The following is a 22,815-nucleotide window of genomic DNA, read 5'->3' as shown; positions in this document are numbered from 1 at the left end:
TACACCCCTCTTCAGTTCAAAGCACTGCTTTCCATTCACAGTCACAGCTGTATGAAATCTGTCCATGAAGATCCATAGGCATCCCAGCAGTACTGCCAAAACGCATTTAATTTGGAGCCAGAATGTGCTTTTCTTTCCACTGCACCATATCTAACCTTTGAGCATGATGGTACAAAGGCAATGGAAAGTGAACATCCAGAAAAGCAATGAAAAGAGAGGTGGAAAGGAAAAAAAAAAAGAATGAGTACGTGGGTAGTGAGAAAAGTTAAGACACAAGAACAGGGGAGATACAAGATACACAGAAGATAGAGAAAACCAGTGTCTATTTGTGAATCTGCCCTGTTAATGCTGCTGTATGTTCTCATCCCACCTACACCAACAGCACATTATGGCTTTCCTTCCCCTTCTGTCCTAATTGTTTCTTGTGAGCTAAAACTCAAGGCGGTACATTTTGCTCTTCTGTGACAATCTTCAGACACTCAAGCAGTAAAGGTTAAAAATTAAGAGAAATAACTCAGTTGTCCAACTGAGTTACACCCATGTTTACCACCTCTTGTCCTCCCTCCTGCAGTGCCCTCCTGTAGGAAATCAGTGGCAGCTACCAGAAACCCTTAGGAGAAACAAAGGATGGAAGTCATCTATTTAGAATAAGTTTTGCTACTAAAATAAAACAACAGTTCAGCCTTTACCCTCCCTGTCTGAGCTGGGTCATTATATCAACAGCATTGCTCATAAAGAGCAAGGCAAACTGTGGTTTGGTGGGCCTCAATGTCTTCCTGCCCAACTGCTTGGAAAGGGAAAAACAACACGGTGCGAAGAAAGTGGTTTGAACTTTCTCAGGATGTGGAGCTAAGAAGCTCAAGGATCGCTGCCAGATTGTTCTGTGGAGATTATGAAGCAGAAAGAAAATATAAGCTCAAGATTAAGATTCAGTGGGAAGTTTTAATTCCTACTCACATGGGACAAATGAGTTGTTCGTTTATTTTTAGAGTTAAGGCATAGAGACATGATTTTTAGGGTTTTTTTTATTTTTCCTGCTGTACACTACTTCAGTCATATGTAGGATGCTCTGAAAGAAAGGCTTATTTGTTTCCATTGAAATTACAACAAATACAAAGAGCAAAATAACTGTTTGAGAGAGTAAATTCCAAGCTACAAAACACTATTTTTTCAACACAGTCACCACTATTAGCTATGTATTTTCACCATCTGTAAGCAAAAGCCTGCATGCAGTGCTCATAAAAACATGCAGCAGTGGAGGTGACCACTGCCGAAACGAACCACCCATCACCTCACTGTGCTCACATCCACTGTTTGATCTCCAGAAACATTCAGCTAGAGCCAATGAATGTCATGGATGCAATGGGAGCAAAATTTCTCCTTGTGTGATTTTTAGGGTTTTCTGTTTCCACTTAGGTAGCATTTGTCGTTAGAAGGGGAGTGATTGGTTAGGATTTGGGAAGGCGAAAAAAAAAATCACCTACTTTTTGGAAGTAACTATATCTGTCCCAGAGGTAAAAGCTGCAACCTAGAAGCTAGTATGTGGAAAGGGTCCCAACTAAGAGCACTAAAAGGAGCTGAGTGCAGATGAGAAGCAGGAAGATAAATTTACACATGCTAGAAGGTACTGTGCCATTTTTCTGCAATGCAGAAAAACACCAACTTGTCTGGAATCAATACTAGAAGCAAGAACCAGCATGCAGGGACACTGAGAGGCAGCAACAGTTAATTAACTGTTCTGCCATGTAATAGTTCTTTTAAGGTCTATCAGCAAAAACATCAGCATTAGACAGAGCCATAGAATTATCAAGGCTGGAAAAGACCACTTAGATCAAGCAGTACAACCATCAACCCATCACCACCATGCCCACTATGTCCTGCAGTGCCTCATTGACATGGTTCTTGAGCACCTCCAGGGATGGTGACTCACCAGCCTGTTCCAGTACCTCACCACACTTTCAGAGAAAAAGCTTTTCATTATATCCAACTTGAACCTCCCTTGATGCTACTTAAGGCCATTACCTCGTCCCATCACTGTTACCTAAGAGAAGAGGCCGACTCCCAGCTCACCACAACCTCCTTTCAGGTTAACTGTAGAGAGTAATGAAGTCTCCCCGAGCCTTCTCTTCTCCAGACTGAGCAATCCCAGCTCCCTCACTCACTCCCCATAAGACTTGTGCTCCAGACCATCCACCAGCTTCATCACCCTTCTCTGGACATGCTCCAGAGCCTGAGTCCCATTGCTAACCCATACCCCTTAGTGCCACATCAGCACATCTCTTAAATACCTCCAAGGATGAGGAGACATCTATTTCTCTGCACAGCCTGTCATGATGCTAGACCATCCTCTCCACTAATGTCTAGTTTCAGCTCTCCTGGAAACAGGTGAATTCATATACAAATCAAAACCCACCAAGGTCCCATGCCAAATCTGTGCACGTGTGGGGTCTCCATGGACAGAGGCTCTCCTACAGCGCCTTGAATTGCAGCTGGCCTCTGACCTGCACTCCTGTCAAATCACACAAAGAATCAGCCCCTTTAGCTTCTCTTGACAAGGTTAAACACCTCCCTGTAATCCTATAATCCTTCATTAATCCTGTAATCATGCTTGCTACTCCCTGTAATCTCTGTCAATAGCCCAATACTTTTTGGCACCTCAGCAATGCAGGGCAGGCTAAATACCTCTTTTAAGTCTGAGGGAACTACCACCCATTGCCCAGTGCTCTGAACTTAAGAATGAGAAGTAGAGACTGTTTTCTGCTCTGCTTGTCCTTTGAGATCATTTTTCTTCCTTACAAATAAGAGAAACTGCAGCAACTCCATTTCTGAATAGTTGCTGCTTTGGAAATACCAATGGAAAAAGAAATTCACATAAAATCCAAAACCTACCTGAAATCTCAGCACAGCTTATTTGGTTTGTTGGACATTTTAATTACTGTAATTGCTTTCCTTCAGATCAAGGCAGCGAAGTGGTAATGTAAAATGCCGATTTAGTGTTATTTGCAAGCTATCCTTTAACACAAAACATTTTCATAGTAGTTTATAAAGGTAAACTGAAACATTACAGAACACTTCAAACTAAAGATCTATCAAGCCTTGAAATACTTCCCACAAAATATTTGTTAATAACACTGAAGGCTCCCTCCACCATTTCAGTGGGAAAGGCAAAAGTTGCAATTTTTCACTTTTACCCTATTTTTGGAAGCAAACTTCTGGCAGCAAAGACGAAGCACTATTTTCTTTTTGACTTATTATTTATACTGTAAAAAGATGACTATAAATGCTTTGTTTTGAAAATAAATACACTGATACATACCATATATGTCCATGTCAGAATAGAAGAATCATTTCTAAACGTCTAAGTCATACAACATCTGAATGAAGACAGACAGTGTTCTGAGACATTGGCTGCATTTAACAACCCCACTTCTCAAGAGTGCTTGTTCAGAGGCATTTCTTCTGTGAGAAAGTACTCCAACCTAAGCATTTCCTCAAAAGAGCACAAATGCTTGTCAATTCCAAACATAGCTGAAAACTACCTCCCAAAGGAGGAATGATTAATAATTATACATCAGCATAAGAACATATGAAAGCTGTACTTGCCCATATCCATTCTGTAATGGACTGGATTATACATACACCATTAAAATAGGCTTTCTATACAAGATAGACACGAAGCAAGGGCATGGAGTTAAGTCCACTTTCACTATCCCAGGAGCGGTGTAAATCCACTCGGCAGAGTACTTATCAAAGTTGCTGTTGGCCAGGGTTGGAAGGGACTTCAATGATCATGGATCTCCAACCCCCCCACCACATGCAGGGCCACCAACCTCCCCATTTAATACTAAACCAGGCTGTCCAGGGCCCCAAGAAGAAATGAAGGGTTCAAAAAATCATTGTAGGGTTGAAGAAATCATCATAACATCCACATGAAACAGATTAAGACAATAGCAAATATTTCATGCCTCTTATTTACCACTTATTTCCCCAGAAGGTTATGAGGGGAAGGGAAGGGGCAATTGTGCAGTTTCTAGGAGTATCTCCTTTCTTCTATTAAAATACTGATACTTCAGTTAATAAAAAAAGACTGAGGAAGAGAGACCTCACAGCAGAAACTTAACTTTAAAGACAACAGGAAATATCCTGAGGAGTATTCCCAAGAAACCAGAGCTCTGCCCTAATCAGCGAAGTCAGTTACTTATACCATTTGAGACTTTCAGCCCTGATTTTCTCAAATGACCCTCTTTTCCCTGCATTCAGCATAACAATTTTCTGGGGTGCGCTTGCTGCTTTCTATGGCTAGTTGTGCCCCTCCACTGTTTGCACTGAATAGATTGACAAGTACCACTGTCTTGGAAAGGACAGAGGAAAATACATTTTTGTCTGGCAGAAAGGCAGCTCCAATTCCTGTGGGAAGATAGGGATTTTTCCATAGATGGGAAGCCTTTCTGCACACTGTTGCTTACGTGACAAAAATAAACACTTAACAACATATCCATGTTGATTTTTAAGCATCAAGCTTAACAAGGAGTTTTATTCTGCCTAAATTCAACATTAGATTGAAGTTTCTTACACAGATTCGTCCTGCACAGCACAGTCTGAAGACTCCGAGAGCACAAACTTCACATGGAATAGAGCAGCTAAGGCCAGTCCTTCTCCCTCACTTAGCACTCACTTCCTTTCTTTAAAAGCTTGATGTGGGAGGGATCAGTTTTTGCTACCTTAGCTTTGTGCCAAACTGATTTTTAATCCCCTTACCTGCAAAACCACAGTGAGCTACAGCCACAGGATGGCTCAGGGTGGCCATGAAGATATGCCAAGCTTCTCTCACATTCAGGCATTTCTCCTCACTATATCTTCTGAGATGTCTGAGAAAATACTCTGCAATGCATCCATCAAAGCTTGGTGCATTTTCCTGGCATTGCCTGCAGGGCACAAAGAGCACTGGCTCTCTGTTGGTGAGTGCAGAAAGGAAACAAACCATACTGAGAGGATGTTGTACTTTTTAATCTTCTTCTGTGCTGCCAGTAAGGAAGGCAGAATTATGCCAGTATATGTCACCCTAAGTAAAAATCAGTTAGCAGAAATCCCCAGCTGCTTGACATAAATCAAGCTTAACGTCAGTGCAATAGTTGAGAGTGCGTGCTTCCCTTTTCCGCCCCAGTAAAGCACAGGTCACAGTGCTCTACAGGCCCACAGTAGCACATCTTCTTTTCCATGAGTCCTGACAGGATGCTCAAGCTGCTCAGGGTGGGGACAGTCACCTCCGCTTCCACCCAGTCTGCCTGCAACCTGCCTGGCAGATGCTTCACACAGCAAGAAAGTGACCTGCGCTGCTTAACTCCCCTTGTAAGTCAGCAGCGGGAAACCCCTACTTCCTTTTTTTAATCAGACTACCACATTGAAATACATTGTTTTGCATTGATTTACTAAACTGCAATTAACAAGGAAATCCAACTCCTCCATTTCCTTAAGGAAACTGATTAGCAGTTTGGGCTACTGGCCTGCTCTTTACCCCTTGGTTCAGCGCATTCAGGGGGTCATGCTTCCTTCTCACAAGCAGAGCTACTGGGTGCCAGGAAGCACCAACACCACACTATAGAGTTTCCAACTGCTGGAAAACCAGCAAAGTGAGTTTCTTCCAACACACCAGTGAGTCATTATGTGGTTGCCTATACAGAAGGATCTGCGGAAGACTGATATTTGACTGATGCATGAGATTAAAGCCTTGGAAATAGTAACATCTCACTCAGAATAAAAAAAATGGCACAAGGTCCCTAAGAGGAGACAGCCATGGCCTGTCTGTCCATGTGCAGGAAGTGAACATGGCTCTCTAAACACAATGTTAGAAATTCACATTAAGATCTTCCAGCTCAACAGCCCTTTTGAGCACTGCTCATCAGTGGCACTGAGCAAGAATGCACATAACTTTCCTGCTAACTTCAGCCTATCTTAAAAAAAGAAATCCAGACACACACGCACAATCATACATCCTCTTAGCTTCTAAAATTATCCTGCATTTCCTCCTGCTCAGCATAACATCTTGTTATGTTGAACAATGAGAAGGACAGCTACTAGCACACTTACAAAGCAAATGGATCAGTGAAAAATGATGTTAGGATACAGGCAAAATGCAGTTGTACAGCCACCTCAAGCAGCTGGCCTGATGTCGGGCTGGTGGTCAGTGCAAGAACAAGAATAAAAGCCCAGTACTCTCAACAAATGCAATACTTTTTTTCTCCACAAACTCTCTTTCCTAGAAGCCAAGCTCTGCCTGCTAAGGTTTTACTGTTTCCATCAGTCACACATGGACATTGTTATCTCTAGCACAGCCTGCTCCTTCCTGTCCCTTCAGTTAGCACAACTGAAGACTTAGAATAGTAGCTTCGTTTTGCATGCCAGGGACAAAAGCACACAAAGAGAGGACACAGCTGGAGGAATGACATTCATTGTGACTTCAGAATAAAAGCAAATGTCTCAAAAGGTTCTGAGAAATGGGCTGTCAGCCAAAAAAAGCATCTCATACACAACCTTGGGGTTTACCTCAGGAAGGCTGCTGTTCTGCATTTGTTAACTTTTGCGAAGTGCAGGGTGGCTAGCCTAGTTTCCCTAAGGCCATTTAACCCTGCAGCCCCAATTACTTAGTTCCTACCCCACACCATGAGCACAGCTCAGCCCAACTGGTGAGCCAATCAACACCTCAGCAGATCTAGGATTTAAAATGAAGCATTTCAGGTATTGCAAATCTATAAGCAGAAAGTTATGGAGCAGTTGGTGTTTGAACTGGATCAAGTATTTTTACCAAGTAAATTTATTGGAGTTGTTTATACAGATAAATAATTCATACTGCACCTGCACAGCAGCTCGTCAACATCAACACTCATGGTCAGTGATATACACAGACATAACCACACACATTTTTTTTGGCCTTAGAGAGGCAGCCACTCTATAAGTCATTATTCTGGCTGGACTTCTACAGAACAAATAACTCTGTTCTGAAATGTAGAATTTAGCTCCTGCTAAACTTCTCTGTTGACTTTTTAGCTGGCTTGTGCTTGGGTTTGTGCCAGACACCTCCAGAGCTGCCCTCCACAGCCTTCTAGCCCCAACCCCCAACTTCCCCACGTGTGAGGAAGCACAGTCTTAACCTCCACGTGTCTCATGAGATGGAGCAGTTCAGATACACAAGCACTACTTAAACCCAAAAGACTGGCAGTGATCCTGAGGAACAGACAAATATTAAGACAGAACAAAGACTGAGCAAGACTTTAAACGTCAGTGCTCATCAGTAGAGGAGAAATTAATAGAAGACCCCTGCAGTCCCTTTATCCATCCATTCTGCCAGAGACATGGTCCATGAAGTTGGCACAGCCAGAGGTACACGATAGGCCCAGGGAGGCAGAGGCATTCCTAACTGCTGACACCCTGCAAATCAGATGGGTGCAAGGCAGTGCAGGGAGCTCGATGCTCCCAGAGCCATGCTGCAGCAGTGACATAAAGTGAGACAGGCAAACATGGGAGCAAGCCTGGAAATGATCAGACCTTCAGACACAGGTTGGCAATCAGAGGGGAAAACAAAACAAAACAAAAAAACTTGGAGAGGCTCTGATTCTACCTGCAGAAGCAGTCAGGTCTCAGTTTCTGAGAGGAACACAATGCTTTCCTCTGCCATCAAAATCATAGCAAAGCAACAAATTCAGCTTCTGTAAAAACTTTCCATTGATCCTGTTAAATCCACAGTGCCATAGCACAGTTAGCTTAGGGTGTAACATCCCACACAAGTCTACGTAAGGAATAATTGCCTTTGGCCAACAGAACAATTTGTCTTTGCTTAAATACAAACAACATGAATAGACAGAGACAAGGGATGGAGCAGCGTATCAGATGACCACAAGGATGATCAAGAAGGCCAGTCCATGCTTTTTGACAAGCAAGCAAGCAACAGGCTGAGGCATTAACAGCACTGCATGAGAAGGCAGAGAGAATGACAGCAAAGCAGACATAAAGGAGGGTATGACAGTAGTTCCACTACTGAGCTTTGTTTCAATCTTCTCATTGCATATTAAATAATCAACTAACTAACAAACAAACCAAAACAGGATTTGAAAGAAAGCCATATAAAATACATTACTGAAAACACTTCTTTCCCAACCATGACTGCTACTGCCTTCAATCTGTCGCCTGACTGGAATCCTTCTGACCTTTTACCAATAATTTTGGCAGATTTGGTGTGGTTTGAGACCTCCAGCAGCAGATCTTTCTAGAGGTAGCTCAGAAATACAGCTGTTGACACTTTCAATGAAGAGCAAGGAGCTGCATTAGCTGGGTAAGAAAGAAAAGAAGATGGCAGGAAGAAAATGATGAATCGCTGAGTCGCAAAGCATAACAATGCAGAAAGCTATTAGTAAAATAATCCCTCCAGCTCTTTACTGAGAGCAGTTACGCACTGAAGAGGACCTCCAGATTGCTCACAGCTTCCATGGGAAGAAAGCAAATACATTTGCAGACTAGCAGTACCAGGAACGGCATAAGCAGAGCAGATATCGTCTGGCAGCAGAAGAGAGGACTAAGCATTCCCTCTGGTCCTCTTCCTCGTGATGTAGTCTTTAGATCAGAAATCAAACACCCTGCTAGTCTTTCAGCAATGAAGATGCTGAGTAGAGAGCTCAGAGCTTTGGTCCTGATGTGTTTTCCTTTTACTGCTGCTACCTTCCAGTCATGCAAGTCTCTGCTTTTAGTGTTGACTTCAGGATGCTAGGCTGTAACGATCCAGGAGATGAATGGAAATCCTCTGCAATCCTAGAAAACAAAGAAAAAAGCTGAAAAAGGATAAACCAGAGAGGCTCATAGTAAGTATGGCTTGAGAGTCATTTGCTTGCATCACTCTGAAAGTAAGTGGAAAACTGCCACAACCCTTTTTGGATGGACCACACTGGCACCTGAATGCAAGGTCTTACTACATGTTTAAACAGAAGACCATAAATAAGCAAGCATTTCCAAATAAGACACAGCAAGCACAGCATGACAAGTTTCCAGGATTAGTATAAATCAATTTGCATATTATAAAAATAATTACTTGAAAAAAAAAAAAAAAAAAGATTTTCTATTTCCTACAAATACAACTGCAAAGGAATAGGTAAAATTATTACACTTCCTTTTTGTTAAACTAAAATCATGAACACCCATTCAAACAATATTGCAGATTTTGCAAAACACTGATCTGAAGTACATATTATGATTATGAATCAGAGGACAGCTCTATTAAGCACATGCAATAACAACAACGCTTAGAAAAATCACAGTTTTTTGTGATTTTTCACAAAAGACTTTGCAAAACTACTTAGTTTTTAACATGCTGGGTTTATGGCTAGCCTACCAATTGCTCTCATTTCAGTGACAAGCAATGTATCCAAAAGACAAGACAACATAGCAACCTACTTAGAAAATGACAGCTAATAGATTTAGTAGAGACGTGAAACATAGAAGCCCTGCCATCCTTGCTTTCTGTGTAGAGGACTAAGAAAGGTTTCCACCTCTTTGTCCAATAGCTACAGCTGTTTTCTTGTTTGTTTTGTTTTTTAAAAAAAGGAAAAACATCAGAATTTAAAATTGACTCCCCAAGAACAAGAAGTTCAAGCAGCCAAATGATGTTTCACAGGAATGCTATTTATCAGCCTTTTCAAATGCTGGCCATTCTCTGGTTATACACAATGCTCTATTGTTTGCATAAAAGAAGGAAGAAGGACCGGGAAATCATTTCATGGAGAAGTAAAAACAGATATGGTGCGTGGAATAGACACTCTGGTAGTCACACCTAGCAAAGGCCTCTGCAGACAGAGGGCCATTTTTAGCAGCACATGACGAAGCGCCTCTCCTCCAGTGAGGCAAGACAATTTTGAGATGCTCTTGCTCACTGCTCTCCATGATGGAAGGCAGGATGAAAATTGTGCTCCTCCAGCAAAAGGAACACATTACAAGAAAGCACGATGGGAAAGAGAGAAAGTATCAGCTCTCCTGCCCATAGTGATTTAAGCAGAGAATATTAAAAGATGGGATGCTCCAAAGAGCATCCATAGCCTGCTCTCTGTATGGAGCAGACTGGAAAGTACTGCTGGGTGCGCTTTTGTAAACAGAACAATTTTAAAATGACTTACTATCAAACAGGAGCTATGTCATGAAACTTTCTGGGCAGCTGCACATGATGGCCTCTAAATTACCATTCTGCTGATGAGTGTTTGTATTGGCCCTTTTTGTTTTTCTCTTAAGGCTATTTAAGTCTTCTTGGTTACGTTATATTTTGGTTGTATTTTTTTAAGCTGTGGTTTTGGGGGTTTGTTTTTGTTTTGTGTTTTATTTAGTGTTAAGAAGTGAAAAGGAATGAAGCTGCAAATAGAATCCTTTGCTCACACTGAAGCCACAGGAGAGGGAACCAATGTGACCATAGACTAACCTCCCCCCTGGAATGCCACAGTATCCAGAGGCCATTCCCATGGGCATAGCTGGCTGTGCATCCTCTGAAAGACTGATATTCAGCTGTCACTTCAGGAAAACTATTCAGAGAAGTCTCCTAAGACCAACCTCTTCTCGTGTTGCTCATAACTATCAGGTTTGCCACTCTTACAAAAAAAAGCACAGCAGTGAGTCAAAGCACACTGAACAAACAAGTCATACCAATTAAATGAGAACTTGCATAACCTTAAGCCAACACACAACCTTCCCAAAAATAAGTACTTGAGAATGCTCCAAAAATAATTCTCTTTATTGTAAACAGAAACACGACAGAAAAATAGCAAGTCTGTACAAGTGCTTGTTGCTGGAAAGTTTCCTGAATAACTGGAATCCAATGCACAACACTTCCATATTTCCCAGACTTCTGGGATACCTTCAGCCCCCCGAATTTGATTTTTTATTAACTATGTATTATAGCTGACCAGCAAAGATACCATTTGCAGCTTAACAAGGCTGAATCTGTATCATTTTCAGCAACTCCAGAAATTCAAAAAATAATAATCAAGGAACCTTTAATTCCTATTCAGGTTAGTAATTTATAGTTGGTGCTTCAGAGATATTTCCGCTGTTTTATAGTGCTCACGTAACATTCCAGGCATTTCAAGCCAAAGCATCTCTTCAACATCTGTTAGCCATATTCTCACAAAGGTTTGTCACAGAATCATAGAATCAATTACCAAACACCAACCCACTACCACCATGCCTCCCTAACCATGCCCCTCTGTGCTGCATCCATAGTTCTTGAATATCTCCAGAGACAGTGACACCTCCACCTCCCTGGGCAGCCTGGGCCAATGCCTCACCACTCTTCCTGAAATGTTTCCTAACATCCAGCTTGAACCTCCCCTGGCACAACTTAAGGCCATAACCTCTTGTCCTGTCACTGTTACCTGGGAGAAGAGGCCAACTCCCACCTCACCACAACAGCTTTTTGGGCTGTTGTAGTGGCCAATAAAGTCTCCCTTGAGCCTCTTTTTCTCCAGACTGAATAATCACAGCTCACTCAGCTAATCCCCATCAGACTTGTGCTTCAGACCCCTCATCAGCTTCGCTGCCCTTGTCTGGAAACACTCCAGGACCTCAACTTCTTCCTTGTAGTGGGGGGACCAGCACTACTTTTGAAATGAGGATTATAATACTTAACAAAGTAGATAATTGTATGAAATATAAATTCCATAAGATTTTCACACAAAGGAAAACTTCAATGTTTCAATTTCCAAACCAGAGAACCTCATTGCCATGCAAAAGTTTTCTACAGAACAGATTTTTAAATCAGATCTAGCCTTTTCTTCTATGACTCTTCATGTTTTATTCTTCCAGGTCCTCCTAATCTGCTCAGCCTCTTAGATCATACCTTTCAATAACAAACTCCAAGAATTCTTGTCCTGTTATTATGGCTTTTTAAACACAAATGTACTACTTCCAAAACTCTGTATGTGGCAAAACATGCATTTGTAACCCAATGGAGCTCAAATTTTCCTACATAGATACCAATGCTAAAAGAAAAAACAACAATGATGGTATCTGCAGACGTATGTGAAACAGACTTACCCCCAGAAAGCCACAAATCTCCAGAGAAACCTTTGCATGGAATTTAATCCCCTCCAGAGACTGCTAGCTCCTGAGAACTGACTGTAAAGCTTCAGCTGGCCAAGCTGAAATGTGAGCATCCAGCAGGTCTTGGAAAAACAAGCGGATGCTGAGGAAAGCATACAGGTTGAGACATGTATGAGGTAGGTGAGCCACAGGAATTTACTGAGTCTAAGAGCCTTTATTTTGCTTCAGTCCAGTGAGCTGGTTTGTTGACTGCACTGCTTTACAGTTCATTCTACAGTAAGCTGAATCAGTTAGGAAAAGGTGCAGGGTTTTTTGTTTGTTTGTTTTTTGTTTTTTTTAAAAAAAACATACACATGTAGCAGTGACAAACCACTAGTGTGAGCAGAATTCCATCTGCAGAAAGGTGATTCACCACATCCTGCTCTTTGCCCTTCGTAGAGTAACAGCACATCTAGTTTGCTTCTGTGCTTAGCCAAGGGTGAAGACGCGAGCTCTCCAACGCTCTGGCATTGATTCTTATCACAAAGCTGCTCACTGTCTGTCAAAAAGTCACTTACACAGAAACATGAAAGGCTTTGTGAATAAGTTTCACTCAGGATGCTTCTGCAGAAAACCAAAATACATATGTACTTTCTAACTGGTACCTAAGGCAAGCATCTGAGGGATGGGACATATTTGAACTTCATCTCTTCACTCTATTCTCAAGTGTCTGCCATGGGGAGAAGGGAGAGAAAGAAAAAAAAAAAAAAAAGCAAAAAGCCTCTCAGAGAGACAGAAAGAGAAAGGAGAAACTTTGGAGTCCCCAGCCACACAGATAAAAAGTCAGTGTTCTAGTGGAAAGAAAAAAAAAGGCATCTTAATAAAACTGGAAAGGCTTTATTTTTTAGCTAGTGCAGAATGAAAAGCAGCATTGAAGCCCCAGAGAATGGCCTCAGACACTGGCATACTCCAGACAGTGCTACTTCAGCTCTCTGCTGGACTGTTAACAGAAGCGTGTTCAGAACTACGTGTGTAAGTACTATTCCTCATTCCAACACCATCTGAGGATAACAGAGGATAAAACTTACTACCTATAAGGTGCCACTTTCTTTCATACAAATTTTTGTGCTTTAGGAACATACACAGACCTCACAGCCCACCAAAGAAAAAAATAAGCCCGTGAAAAAAACATACAAGGGTCTGAAGTGAGAGCTGAGGTAAGAATACGGAATGGATTTCCTCATTACAACCTGGTAGCTGTGAGTGGTAACACTCTAAACAAGGCACAGTACTTTAAAAGAACAGAGAATGTAAGACTTCCAGCTCCACTGTATAAGTTACATCTTGGCACTAGAGTTAACCAAACCCATCATAAATGAGAAGGAACACCAACAAATGAAGATCGCAAATCATGCTGCAGTTGATAAACCCTAATACAACCAGCTTGCATCCATTGCTAAACGATGCTGAAGTAAGTTTCCCTTCTGATGCACAGCAGATGGTGTAGGTAGGGAACCTGTGGTGGTGTAGGGCATTGGGAACCTAAGGTGAAGCTAACCATGCTGCCTGCTGCAGTGGTCCCCTTACACATCACCACTGGAACCACAAAGGGAACTGCTAATATCTAAGGGCCAAAATCATAGCAGAAGGTAAGTTAGCAACTCCAGCTTCATCTAAACACAAGCAACCTGGTCCAACTCACACTCCTGCTTCAGCCACCTGCTGCAGCCACAGCATAAAGGTGCAGGTATGTAACAAGTTGGCCTTATATGGCACGCCCCACCACTCCTTGATCTTACTCCAGAGGATGACTACAGCCCCCTGTCAGGTCACCCTGCCTCACGGTGTCTCCTCCTAGGTCTGCTTGATTACAAGCTCACTGGTGCTTGGAAGTGGTGTTTCTGAAACAGGGATACACCTTTTCTACAACCATCCCATCTTTTCTTTCTGAACCCTTGAAAACAGAACCAAAATACAGAGCCAACTCTTTGCCCTTTCATTTCCAGATTGGTCAGAAAATCTTATCTGAATTGTCTATAGGAATGATGTAGAGCTCAAACACCATATAAAACTAGGAAGTTGTACAAGGGGTCTAAAAAGTATTCATTTATCTTTTTTCTCAAAAAAGTTGTGTGTCCCTGGCTGTAGCAGATTTACTAGGTTACCCCCTTCTCATTGTAAGCACCATAGGTTCGGGTTCAAAATACACAGGTCTGACATCCCTGGAAACACTTCTTTAACTTATATCACGTTATCATCACAAAGCACATGTCTAAACATTCCGGAATGAACTGAGTTAATGCCTGCTGGCTCCTGAAAGTATTTCTAAACATACTCATAGAATTTAAAGCCATGCACAGCATTCTGATCTCGTGATGCAAAAGCAAAATTAGCAATGACCATAATTCATGTGATTTTTGAAGTCTTTTCTTCCCTTTCTGTAATTTCTCCCTTGCTATCCTGTTATTAGTAGCGATGCCTAGAGTTGATTCATTGTAAGGTCATCACGCCTACAGGCACAGCACTATCTCCTTTACTCAGCATTAGAAATCAGATTCACACACCAAGTTTGAGCTAACTTTTCCATCGTCCCACATTGTGTCTTAAAATGCATCAAGGTGCTACAGCTAGAAAATATCCATGCCCTGAGAGCACAAAACTCTCCATGAGCTAGATTCTCAGTGTTCTGCCAAAAATTCTCTGAGCAGACAAGCACTCAACTCTTTATTGTCCCTCTATGACAACGAAGAAAATTGTTGAAATACACTTGAAAAGACTTCCATTAGAAAGCAAAACATAGTCAGTATGTCTTGCTCTGCCCATATCCTCCCCCCCCCAACTTGTAGTCTTGCACTGGTTTTCAGTGGTAACAGTGCAAAAGCAGCTCTTGAAATTACATACAACTGAGGCAAATTTGATTAAATTGTAAACACACTGTAAAGTCTGGCAATATGACCACCCACTCTCCATAACAATTGCTCAGCAAAATTTCAGTTTTCCCTGCTGACAGCAAGACCTTATAATGGCTCTATGAAAAGCATTGGTTTCCATGCCACAGTAACTCACCACTTCAGCTCCTCTTACATATCTTCTTCCTCCAACGCAGTGCAATGAGAATCAGGACCAAGATGACAAGTGAAAGAGTCACAGCAATAGCCAGACCCAAGAACCTGAATCCCTCTTCTGCAATGAACAACAAAATAAATAAATAGATGCTGAAAACAAACAAGAAACAAAGCTAACTTATCCAAGAAAATGAGGAAAAAAAAAGGCAAGAGAAATGCCTGTTCAATTACAACAGTTCTTTATTAAGATTTTGCAAAAGCTGTGGCTAAGCTATACGCAAGCAGCAATTTCTTAGAAGAGAGTATGCATTGTCTTCAAAGATGAATATACTGCCCAATGCTTTCCAGAAAATGTCAGTATGATAGTTGGAATACAAGTAGAATTTCACGTCCTAAAACTTTAGAAAGTGTTCTTTTATTCATCCAGAATCTGAGGTTTTGTTAGTAAAATAAAAGATTTCTTTCACTATTAGACATATAACATTGCTGCAAAGGATAAACTAACTTTCAGAAAAGAAGGCAGATGTGTTTTACTGCCTGTGAGAAGTTCTAAACAGATTCTAGTGTAAATGCCCCTCTCTGGTTAGGTATCAGCCACATGATCTGATTGTTATTAATCAAAATAATAACAGCCCAAATTCAGTGCTCAGTGATGACAGTGAGAAAGCTCACTGAACTAAAAGCTATTCAAATCAAGCAAAAAATATCAAGTCTTAAAACAGCTAGGTTGAGCTATTCTTTTGAATATCTCCTCTAAACCATGAAAGATTACTAAAGCAACAAGCTATTGCTGGGCTTTCCCACTCTCCTAGTGAGGAATAACAGCAATATCTGTTTCCTGCTTTCAGAGGTACAAATTTTTAAAAAGCCAAAACAAAATAACTGCATTCAAGACACAACAAAGAATTTATTAATCACTCAGAATTAAGGACTAATTTCCTTTTGAAATTTCAGAGAAGATTAGAAGTCAGTCCTATGCTATTCTTTATTATTTTTCATATAACAATCTTATCTCAAGCTTGTAATACGGGAACTAACCCACAGTCCAAATCTGCCCTTCCTATTTTTCTAATTTCCAAAACAGAAAAGTGATCTTTCCTTTGAGGCTCTGGATTTGGGCACACACAGATTTTAAACCACCTATGTTAACACTTCTCTGTGAACTGAGGCTGGCACTTCAGCTTTTCATGCTCCTACTTCTCACCCATAGAGCTGGAGCTGAAATCTTTCCAGCAGAACAGAATGTTGGAAGAAGAATCAAACCAGCGCTATCAAGTATTCAGAAGTTACGCTGCTGCATTTAATATTGTCCTACAACATCACAATAAGCATCTTGAACTGATCGCCTACCTATCTGCCTGGGAATACCATTCCTCCTTGATCATTACTGCAATAAGCATGTCTCTTAGCAAAAACATCAGAGAAGCTAAAACATAACGCACAGGTTCTGTGAATGCAGTATCAACAAAACCTGTAATCAGTTTAACTGAAACATTTGGTTAATTGTTGCTAACAGAGAATTTGTTATTAATTTCAAAACTTCAACATCTAAGCCGCCCACAGTGCAGAGTAGGGCTCCCTTCCTCCTCCTCTGGCACACAGTCATTTCACTCACTCACTCACTCACTCTCTCTTTCCCAGCAGACTCCTATCCAACCACACAAAGTGCAGAGGCTGAGGGAATGCTAACAAGGGCCTCAGTCACCTACTTTTTTTCATACTTATTGGCAATTCCATTTCTTCATTTTCGTTGCTTACTCTGCAGGTCAAGTCCTCCTTGCTGATGTTCTGAGAGTCATAGACCTTCAGTTGACTGGTGATGGACACGACCCCATTATCGTACGTGAACTTCTCCTGTGTAGATGTATAATTGAACACACTGTTCCAGCTAATGGTGGGCTCTGGTAGGCCAATAGCATTACAGGTGGCTATCAGATGACCTTCTGAAATGTTGTAATAGATAGATCCATTGAGACCTTCCAAGACACAAACAAGACAATCCATCATCACAAAGAGCACCTGGCCAGCAATAGTAGTGGCAGATGAACCATTATCAAAGCTGACAGGATTCTCACACCGCCTCACGGCGCAGCAACACTGTTAGGCCATCACCCCCAAGACTCAATGCTCCCCCTCTTACCTGGAAGTGATACACCCTAAAAGTTTCATCTTATCTGAAAGTCAGGTTTGGCAATGATTTGTTAAGAAAAACAGGGGTTTTTTTGCCCTTTTTGTTCTCCTGTCTGCTAATGCTCAGGGAAGCTCGCAGTGCTGGAGGTGTAGCCAATACACAAAGGAATCTGCAGCAGTGTTGGACTACTCACATTCCAGATAGGATTGCTTAGGGCTTACAAAGATTCAATTTCTCACTTTTTAAGCAGTTGCTCACAAAATAGCAAACAAGGACAGCCCAGCACCAAAGCCACCGTGATGGGCTTGAATACAACACCAAAAAAGCCTTGCTCACAGCAATAAAGCTCTACTTCTAAACCGCTCCCCACCGAGGGATACTCCTACCACTCAGGTTTCTAAGTCCTCTCAAGTAAATGCTGAGGAGAAAACACCTCTCTTTCTACTGGAGACACATCCTTGCAGAGAATCTCACCGTAGACTTCAAGGCAAGAACGTCCCGAAAAGGAGCCTAACGGGAAGGTGTTAAACAAGCACAAGTAACACCCTGTGTCATCTATTCCCACACTCCAGAAAGTGATGCTTGTGTTGTTGAGCAACAGGCTGGTGAAATTCATCCGGTCTTGGTAGGGCTTCTGAATCTTTAATCCTGCTGACTTGCTGTATGTAGCTATGTTACTTTGTGATTTTACAGAGTCTTTCTGCCATGTCACTTGCACGATGTCCTCGGGCTCTGTCAGGGCACAACTGAGAGTCACGCTGTCACCCACCTTCACCGCTCTTTGCTCAGTCTGCGTAATCACTGCAGCAACATGAAATAGTGAAATGGGCAAATATTACCAGCACGCAGAAGCCTGATATTGTTTTAAGTCTGGGATTACCCACAGAATTAACAATGCCATCAGCTAAAGCACATTTCTATGTGAGCTTCCTCTGCCCAGAATCAGAGATCAAGTTACACTGATTTACACCAGATGAAGATATGGTGCATTCCACGCTACATAAAAGACATATCTGTTTTTGTACCCACCCCTGTATACTCCCACCTCAGTTTTATTATACCAACTCATGCCTTCCCAGCCTTTGTGGAGTCATGAACAATTTCTACTTCTTAAAAGCCAGGGGAAGATTGAATACACAAAGGAAGCACGTGCAAGTCCATTCTCAGAGAACCGAAGGGTAAATCTAGCTAAAGGCAATTTCTAGACTACAAAGCTTCAGAGTTTGCAGTGTATTTGAGAGAGACCAAAAGAAATTTGTAATTTGTTCCAGTATGGGAAGCTCTGAACTCTAGTGAACAAAGGTTCTCAAATAGTGCCATAGATATGGGATGCTGCATGTCCCAATTTCCAAATGCTAATCCAGCAGACTTTATGTCACACTTGCCTACGCCTCAGCTGTCTAATGCATGTCAAATGGCGCCAGCAATCTTATTTCATATCTTTTGGCTCTTTACTCTGACTGGTGAAGGCTTAGGAGTCAGAAACCAACTCTCCAAACATCTGTAGGCAGATTTAACGAAATTCAACTTACCTTTTGCCTTTCCAAGTGCAACACAGACCAGACTCAAAACCAGGGCTTGACAAGTCATTTTGGAAGAGAGCATCTACTTCACCTGGAGAAAGATCATGAGAGATGTATGACAATAATAGATCAGTTTATGGTGTGAATGGTAACTATTGCTTTGTCATTTAAGGAAAACAAACTAACTGAGGTGAATGACAAGCTTTCCATCTCCTGTTGCACAGAAGAGAGAGATCTGAAGTCGTGGTGCAAAAAATTGCCAGGTGAAAGCTATAAAAGGTGGTAGCCTTCTGGATTGTTCCTCAAAGGTCCACATCTATGGACAGAACTGAAAACAGCAGTTCATTCTCTCATTTAGCATTTGCTCACGGATGAACTGGTACACGTAAAACAAAATGTTTAATGTGGACATGCTTCTGAAAGCCTGGTGCTTGCATCTCAAGGACTGACACAAGCAGCTAAAAGATTCACTGCGTGTAATCGTGTAGAAAGGTCTATTAAAACAAGAAAATCACTCATGACAGAAAGTAACCACAAAAAGAAAGTTGACATCTCCCTTCAGATCTTCCCAGGCAATGATTTTGCTCCACAACTGCACGTAACCATGTTCTGTCCATTAGCACATCATCCATCCAAGCACGTTGTAGCACTGCACTGAGAGGAGAGCTGTGCAGTGTGCCCAGCAGTTTGACTAAAAACATAACACATCAGTTGCCCTGGACAGCTCATGAGATCTCGGCATACATTAACACCCTCAATTACACGAGCTGAGGAACCCACGTGGCATATAGCACCCTCCTACACACGAATATATTTCTAAGGAGGGAGAGGGGCAAAACCAAGGTTGCATTCTTGCTTTTCTTAGCAGGCAGCTTTTGACTTGTTCTTACTACTTCCATCAGGTAATACTGCCACAATACAAATGAACTGCGGATCTGCCTTGAGCTGTAGCTGGTGTCACACAAACATTACTTCACAAAAAAATCTCTACAACACGTATCATGTACACCTTCTTGCCAATGTCTGCAAAACTAGCTGATGCTTCTCTGGAGTGTCTTCTATCAAGAACATAAACAAGTTGCAACTTCTGTCAGATTTCAGTAACATGCAAGAAAAACAAAAAACAGAAACTGTAAAGCATTTCTATGTTATCATAAACGTACTTGCTCTTTGCAAGCCTACCTTTGCATTTCAAACTCACTGTGTTAACAAACCAAGTTTTGGTCTGTAAGAATATCTGAATGGTAATATCAAGTTGTGTAAAATCAAGTCAGAAACAAGACAACTGCATCAGCAGCAAGCTCAATGAACAACGCATTTGCCATGTGATAGAGCACCTCCCTAAGATGTTCAGAAATACCTAAAAATATGCAAAAAAACCCCAGCAAAACAGAGAGAAAAATTTACAAAATCACAGAATATCCTAAGTCAGAAGAGATTCATAACAATCAATTCATGGCAGGGCAGTTGGGGCTAGATGGCTTTTAAAAGTCCCTTCCAACTCTAAGGATTGTATCATCAATGAATCCACCTCCCAGCTCCACACAGGAGTCACTTAAAAAAATCAGATCCTATATCTGAGAGCAGCCTTCAAACGCTCCTTGAACTTCAGCAGCCTGGGGCTGAGCCCATAGCCCCAGGCAGCCCGTTTCATGCCCACTGCCCTCTGGTGCAGACCCTGTCTCTAAACCCTTCCCCCTGCCCCTCCCCTGACACAGCTCCATGCCGTTCCCTCGGATCCTGTCGCTGCAAGTTACAGAAGCATTTATAAGCACAGAAATAAATGCTGCGCCCGCAGGAAAGCACCTTTTCAGTAGCGGTCACCTATCGATACCTGGTAAAGTCATTAACATGCCATGGCTCCTATCCAGCATAACCACAAGACGCACAATGAGGAACCAACGTATTGCACAGCTCTTCTGGGTCACAAAAAGTCCCTTTCAGTCACACGTCCATCCTAGCGCATGAGACAGAGCAAGCAGAGAGCAAATCTTTCTTTAAGCCGTACTCACCCCAACTACTCACTTGCACCCGCTTGCACCCGCTGTTACTAACAGCCGCTCTGTCAGAGCTGTACCGTTGTCGGGGGGGGCGGGGGCCCCCCACTTTTAATACCCCTTCCCACCCAACTTTAACAACTATTCAGCGCTCAGCCCACGAGCTGCATAACAGACGCATCACTATTCCCACGCTCTCGGCAACACCCGGGGCGCCATACCGGTCCTCAAAAGCGCAAGCGGGAGCATTCCCATCCCTCAGCTCCACCTGCGATCACACGCTCACCTTCCGCATCACCCGCACCTCCCCGAACCCCGCTCCGTACCCAGCTGCGGAGCGCCCCCCTTCCCCCCAGCACCCCCGGCCGCCCCCATTCCTCGCACGCGGCTGCACGAGAGCGGCGGGGTACTCACCGCGAGCGCCCGCGGGCAGGGACCACGCTGCCCCACTGCACGGGCACGGCGCGGAGGGAAGTAGGCAGCAGGGCGGCAGCTCCCGCCCACGGCTCTGCTGTGTCCGGCTACGCAGCAGAGCTTTCTGGGTCGTATGCCAGCGCAAATTGCTTCTTGCTCAAAGAGCAATCCCTACGGATTTTAAGCGCGATTTCAAGTTGATTTTGATACCCAGCGTCTTCTGGGTACTTTCTTGGTGGTGATTAGAAGCTCACATCTGGATGCGTCTCTGCACCGTTGGAAGGGGGCTTTTGTCATCGCTATTATCACACTGTTGGTTAATAGGAGTGGCAAAAATGTAACAATCAAAAAGATCAATGCAGTGGAATACTGATACAGGAGGCATAATGACAAATGGACTAATGCAATAGAAAGATGCTACAAAGGGAAAGGTAAAGTACCCACCCACCTCTGAAGAGCTAGGCTCGCAGGGAAAACACACAAAGGAGAAATCACCAATCAGAGATCCTTCCCCCACGGCAGTCAGCCCTTAAATGGGGTCTAAGAGAGGTGCAGCCAGGCTCCTTCCAGTCACACAGCTGAACTGCCTTCACCTGTGCTCCCAGGCTGACCCAGTCCTTTCTCCAGGTGCTCAATCAGGACATGACTCAACAGTTCCCATACACACAAAAGCTACTCTCAATGGCTTCCTGCTGTTAGACTGGAGCACTTACTTTCCTCCAGCAGATCTCTGTCCTAGCTTTGTCCAAAATAACTCATTTCTCAATTTGATCAGTTAGAAACAGCATCCCTTGTCACCACCTGTGTCTGCTGTTTGCTGCTTCTGTTGCTTTCACACCTCGCCAAGCTCGCACCTCTGCTGCTTTCACACCTCTGTTGAAAGGTCATTCACACCAATTTACATATTTCTGTTAGAAGAATCCAGAAGGCTTCCTATTTTAAAACATCACTGTTTGTGGGAAAAACACTGATCCTGGCACAGTTTTACCCCTCTGCCAAAATACCTTTGCGAAGCTGCCTTCATCAGGCCATCAGGGTGGTCATCTGCCCAGCTAAAATTGAGCCCCATCCTTTTTTAAGACACTGATAAACATGGTCAGACAATGGTTCCTGCAGCAGGATGCAACTATTAAAATAGCTCCACCACCATGCTGGAGTCCATGCTTTTCCATTAAGAGATCAAAGCCTGGGCTCTGCCACCAGCTTTCTTCAACATTTTCTTCCATCTCCAATGGGAAGGGGTTGAATTACTCAGATTTCCTTCCATCGTAGAATCACCAAGATTGGGAAAGATCTCTGAGATCATCTAGTCCAACCATCCACCTACCACTACTATTTCCCCACTAACCCATGTCCCTTAGTACCACATCTAAACGTTTCTTGAACACCTCCAGGGACAGTGACTCCACCACCTCCCTGTACAGCCTGTGCCAGCCTGGCCACTCTTTTGGAGAAGAAATTTTTCCTAACATCCAACCTGAACCTCCCCTGGCACCACTTGAGGACATTCCTTGTCCTTTTATTTATTTTATTTTGTGTGTGTGTGGGGGGGGGGGAGGTACGGGGGGGTGTTGTGAATGAGTGATTTCCAAATCAAGCTTGGGCTCCAGCAACTATTCTGCTGCCTATTGCTTGAACCT

General features: G+C 42.7%; 1 protein-coding gene across 6 annotated transcripts; it reads right to left on the bottom strand.

Moving 5' to 3' along the window:
• Positions 1-1,010: 1,010 nt before the first annotated feature.
• Positions 1,011-21,679, bottom strand: LOC122155901 (OX-2 membrane glycoprotein-like). Of its 6 annotated transcripts, none has more exons than XM_042810243.1 (6): positions 21,624-21,679; positions 18,774-18,855; positions 17,716-18,042; positions 16,820-17,086; positions 15,112-15,228; positions 1,011-8,799 (listed from the first exon to the last, which is right to left on the bottom strand). In XM_042810243.1, exons 2-5 carry the CDS (start codon positions 18,844-18,846, stop codon positions 15,116-15,118), a joined length of 780 nt encoding a protein of 259 aa, XP_042666177.1. In that variant the 5' UTR covers positions 18,847-18,855; positions 21,624-21,679; the 3' UTR covers positions 1,011-8,799; positions 15,112-15,115. The 6 variants fall into 6 exon arrangements, with proteins under 6 accessions (XP_042666177.1, XP_042666174.1, XP_042666176.1 ...); XM_042810240.1 differs by lacking the exon at positions 21,624-21,679 and adding an exon at positions 21,176-21,255; XM_042810242.1 differs by lacking the exon at positions 21,624-21,679 and adding an exon at positions 20,777-20,822.
• Between the last annotated feature and the right edge of the window lie 1,136 nt (positions 21,680-22,815).

Source organism: Centrocercus urophasianus, unplaced genomic scaffold (genome assembly GCF_019232065.1).
Source record: "Centrocercus urophasianus isolate 14NV4802_14NV808 unplaced genomic scaffold, USGS_Curo_1.0 seq_12, whole genome shotgun sequence".
Classification (NCBI taxonomy): Eukaryota; Metazoa; Chordata; class Aves; order Galliformes; family Phasianidae; genus Centrocercus; species Centrocercus urophasianus.
The sequence above is the reverse complement of the archived record's forward strand: the minus strand, read 5'-3'. Positions and strand labels throughout refer to the sequence as shown.

What these genes read in the sequence shown, in the direction of transcription:
- LOC122155901 (XM_042810243.1), bottom strand. Translation starts at nt 18,846, where the DNA reads ATGCTCTCTTCCAAAATGACTTGTCAAGCCCTGGTTTTGAGTCTGGTC. An exon ending in TGCACTTGGAAAGGCAAAAG is followed by an intron (nt 18,043 to 18,773) that starts GTAAGTTGAATT and finishes ATGTTGCTGCAG; the next exon opens with TGATTACGCAGACTGAGCAA. An exon ending in TTCTTGCCTTGAAGTCTACG is followed by an intron (nt 17,087 to 17,715) that starts GTGAGATTCTCT and finishes GTGTCTTGGAAG; the next exon opens with GTCTCAATGGATCTATCTAT.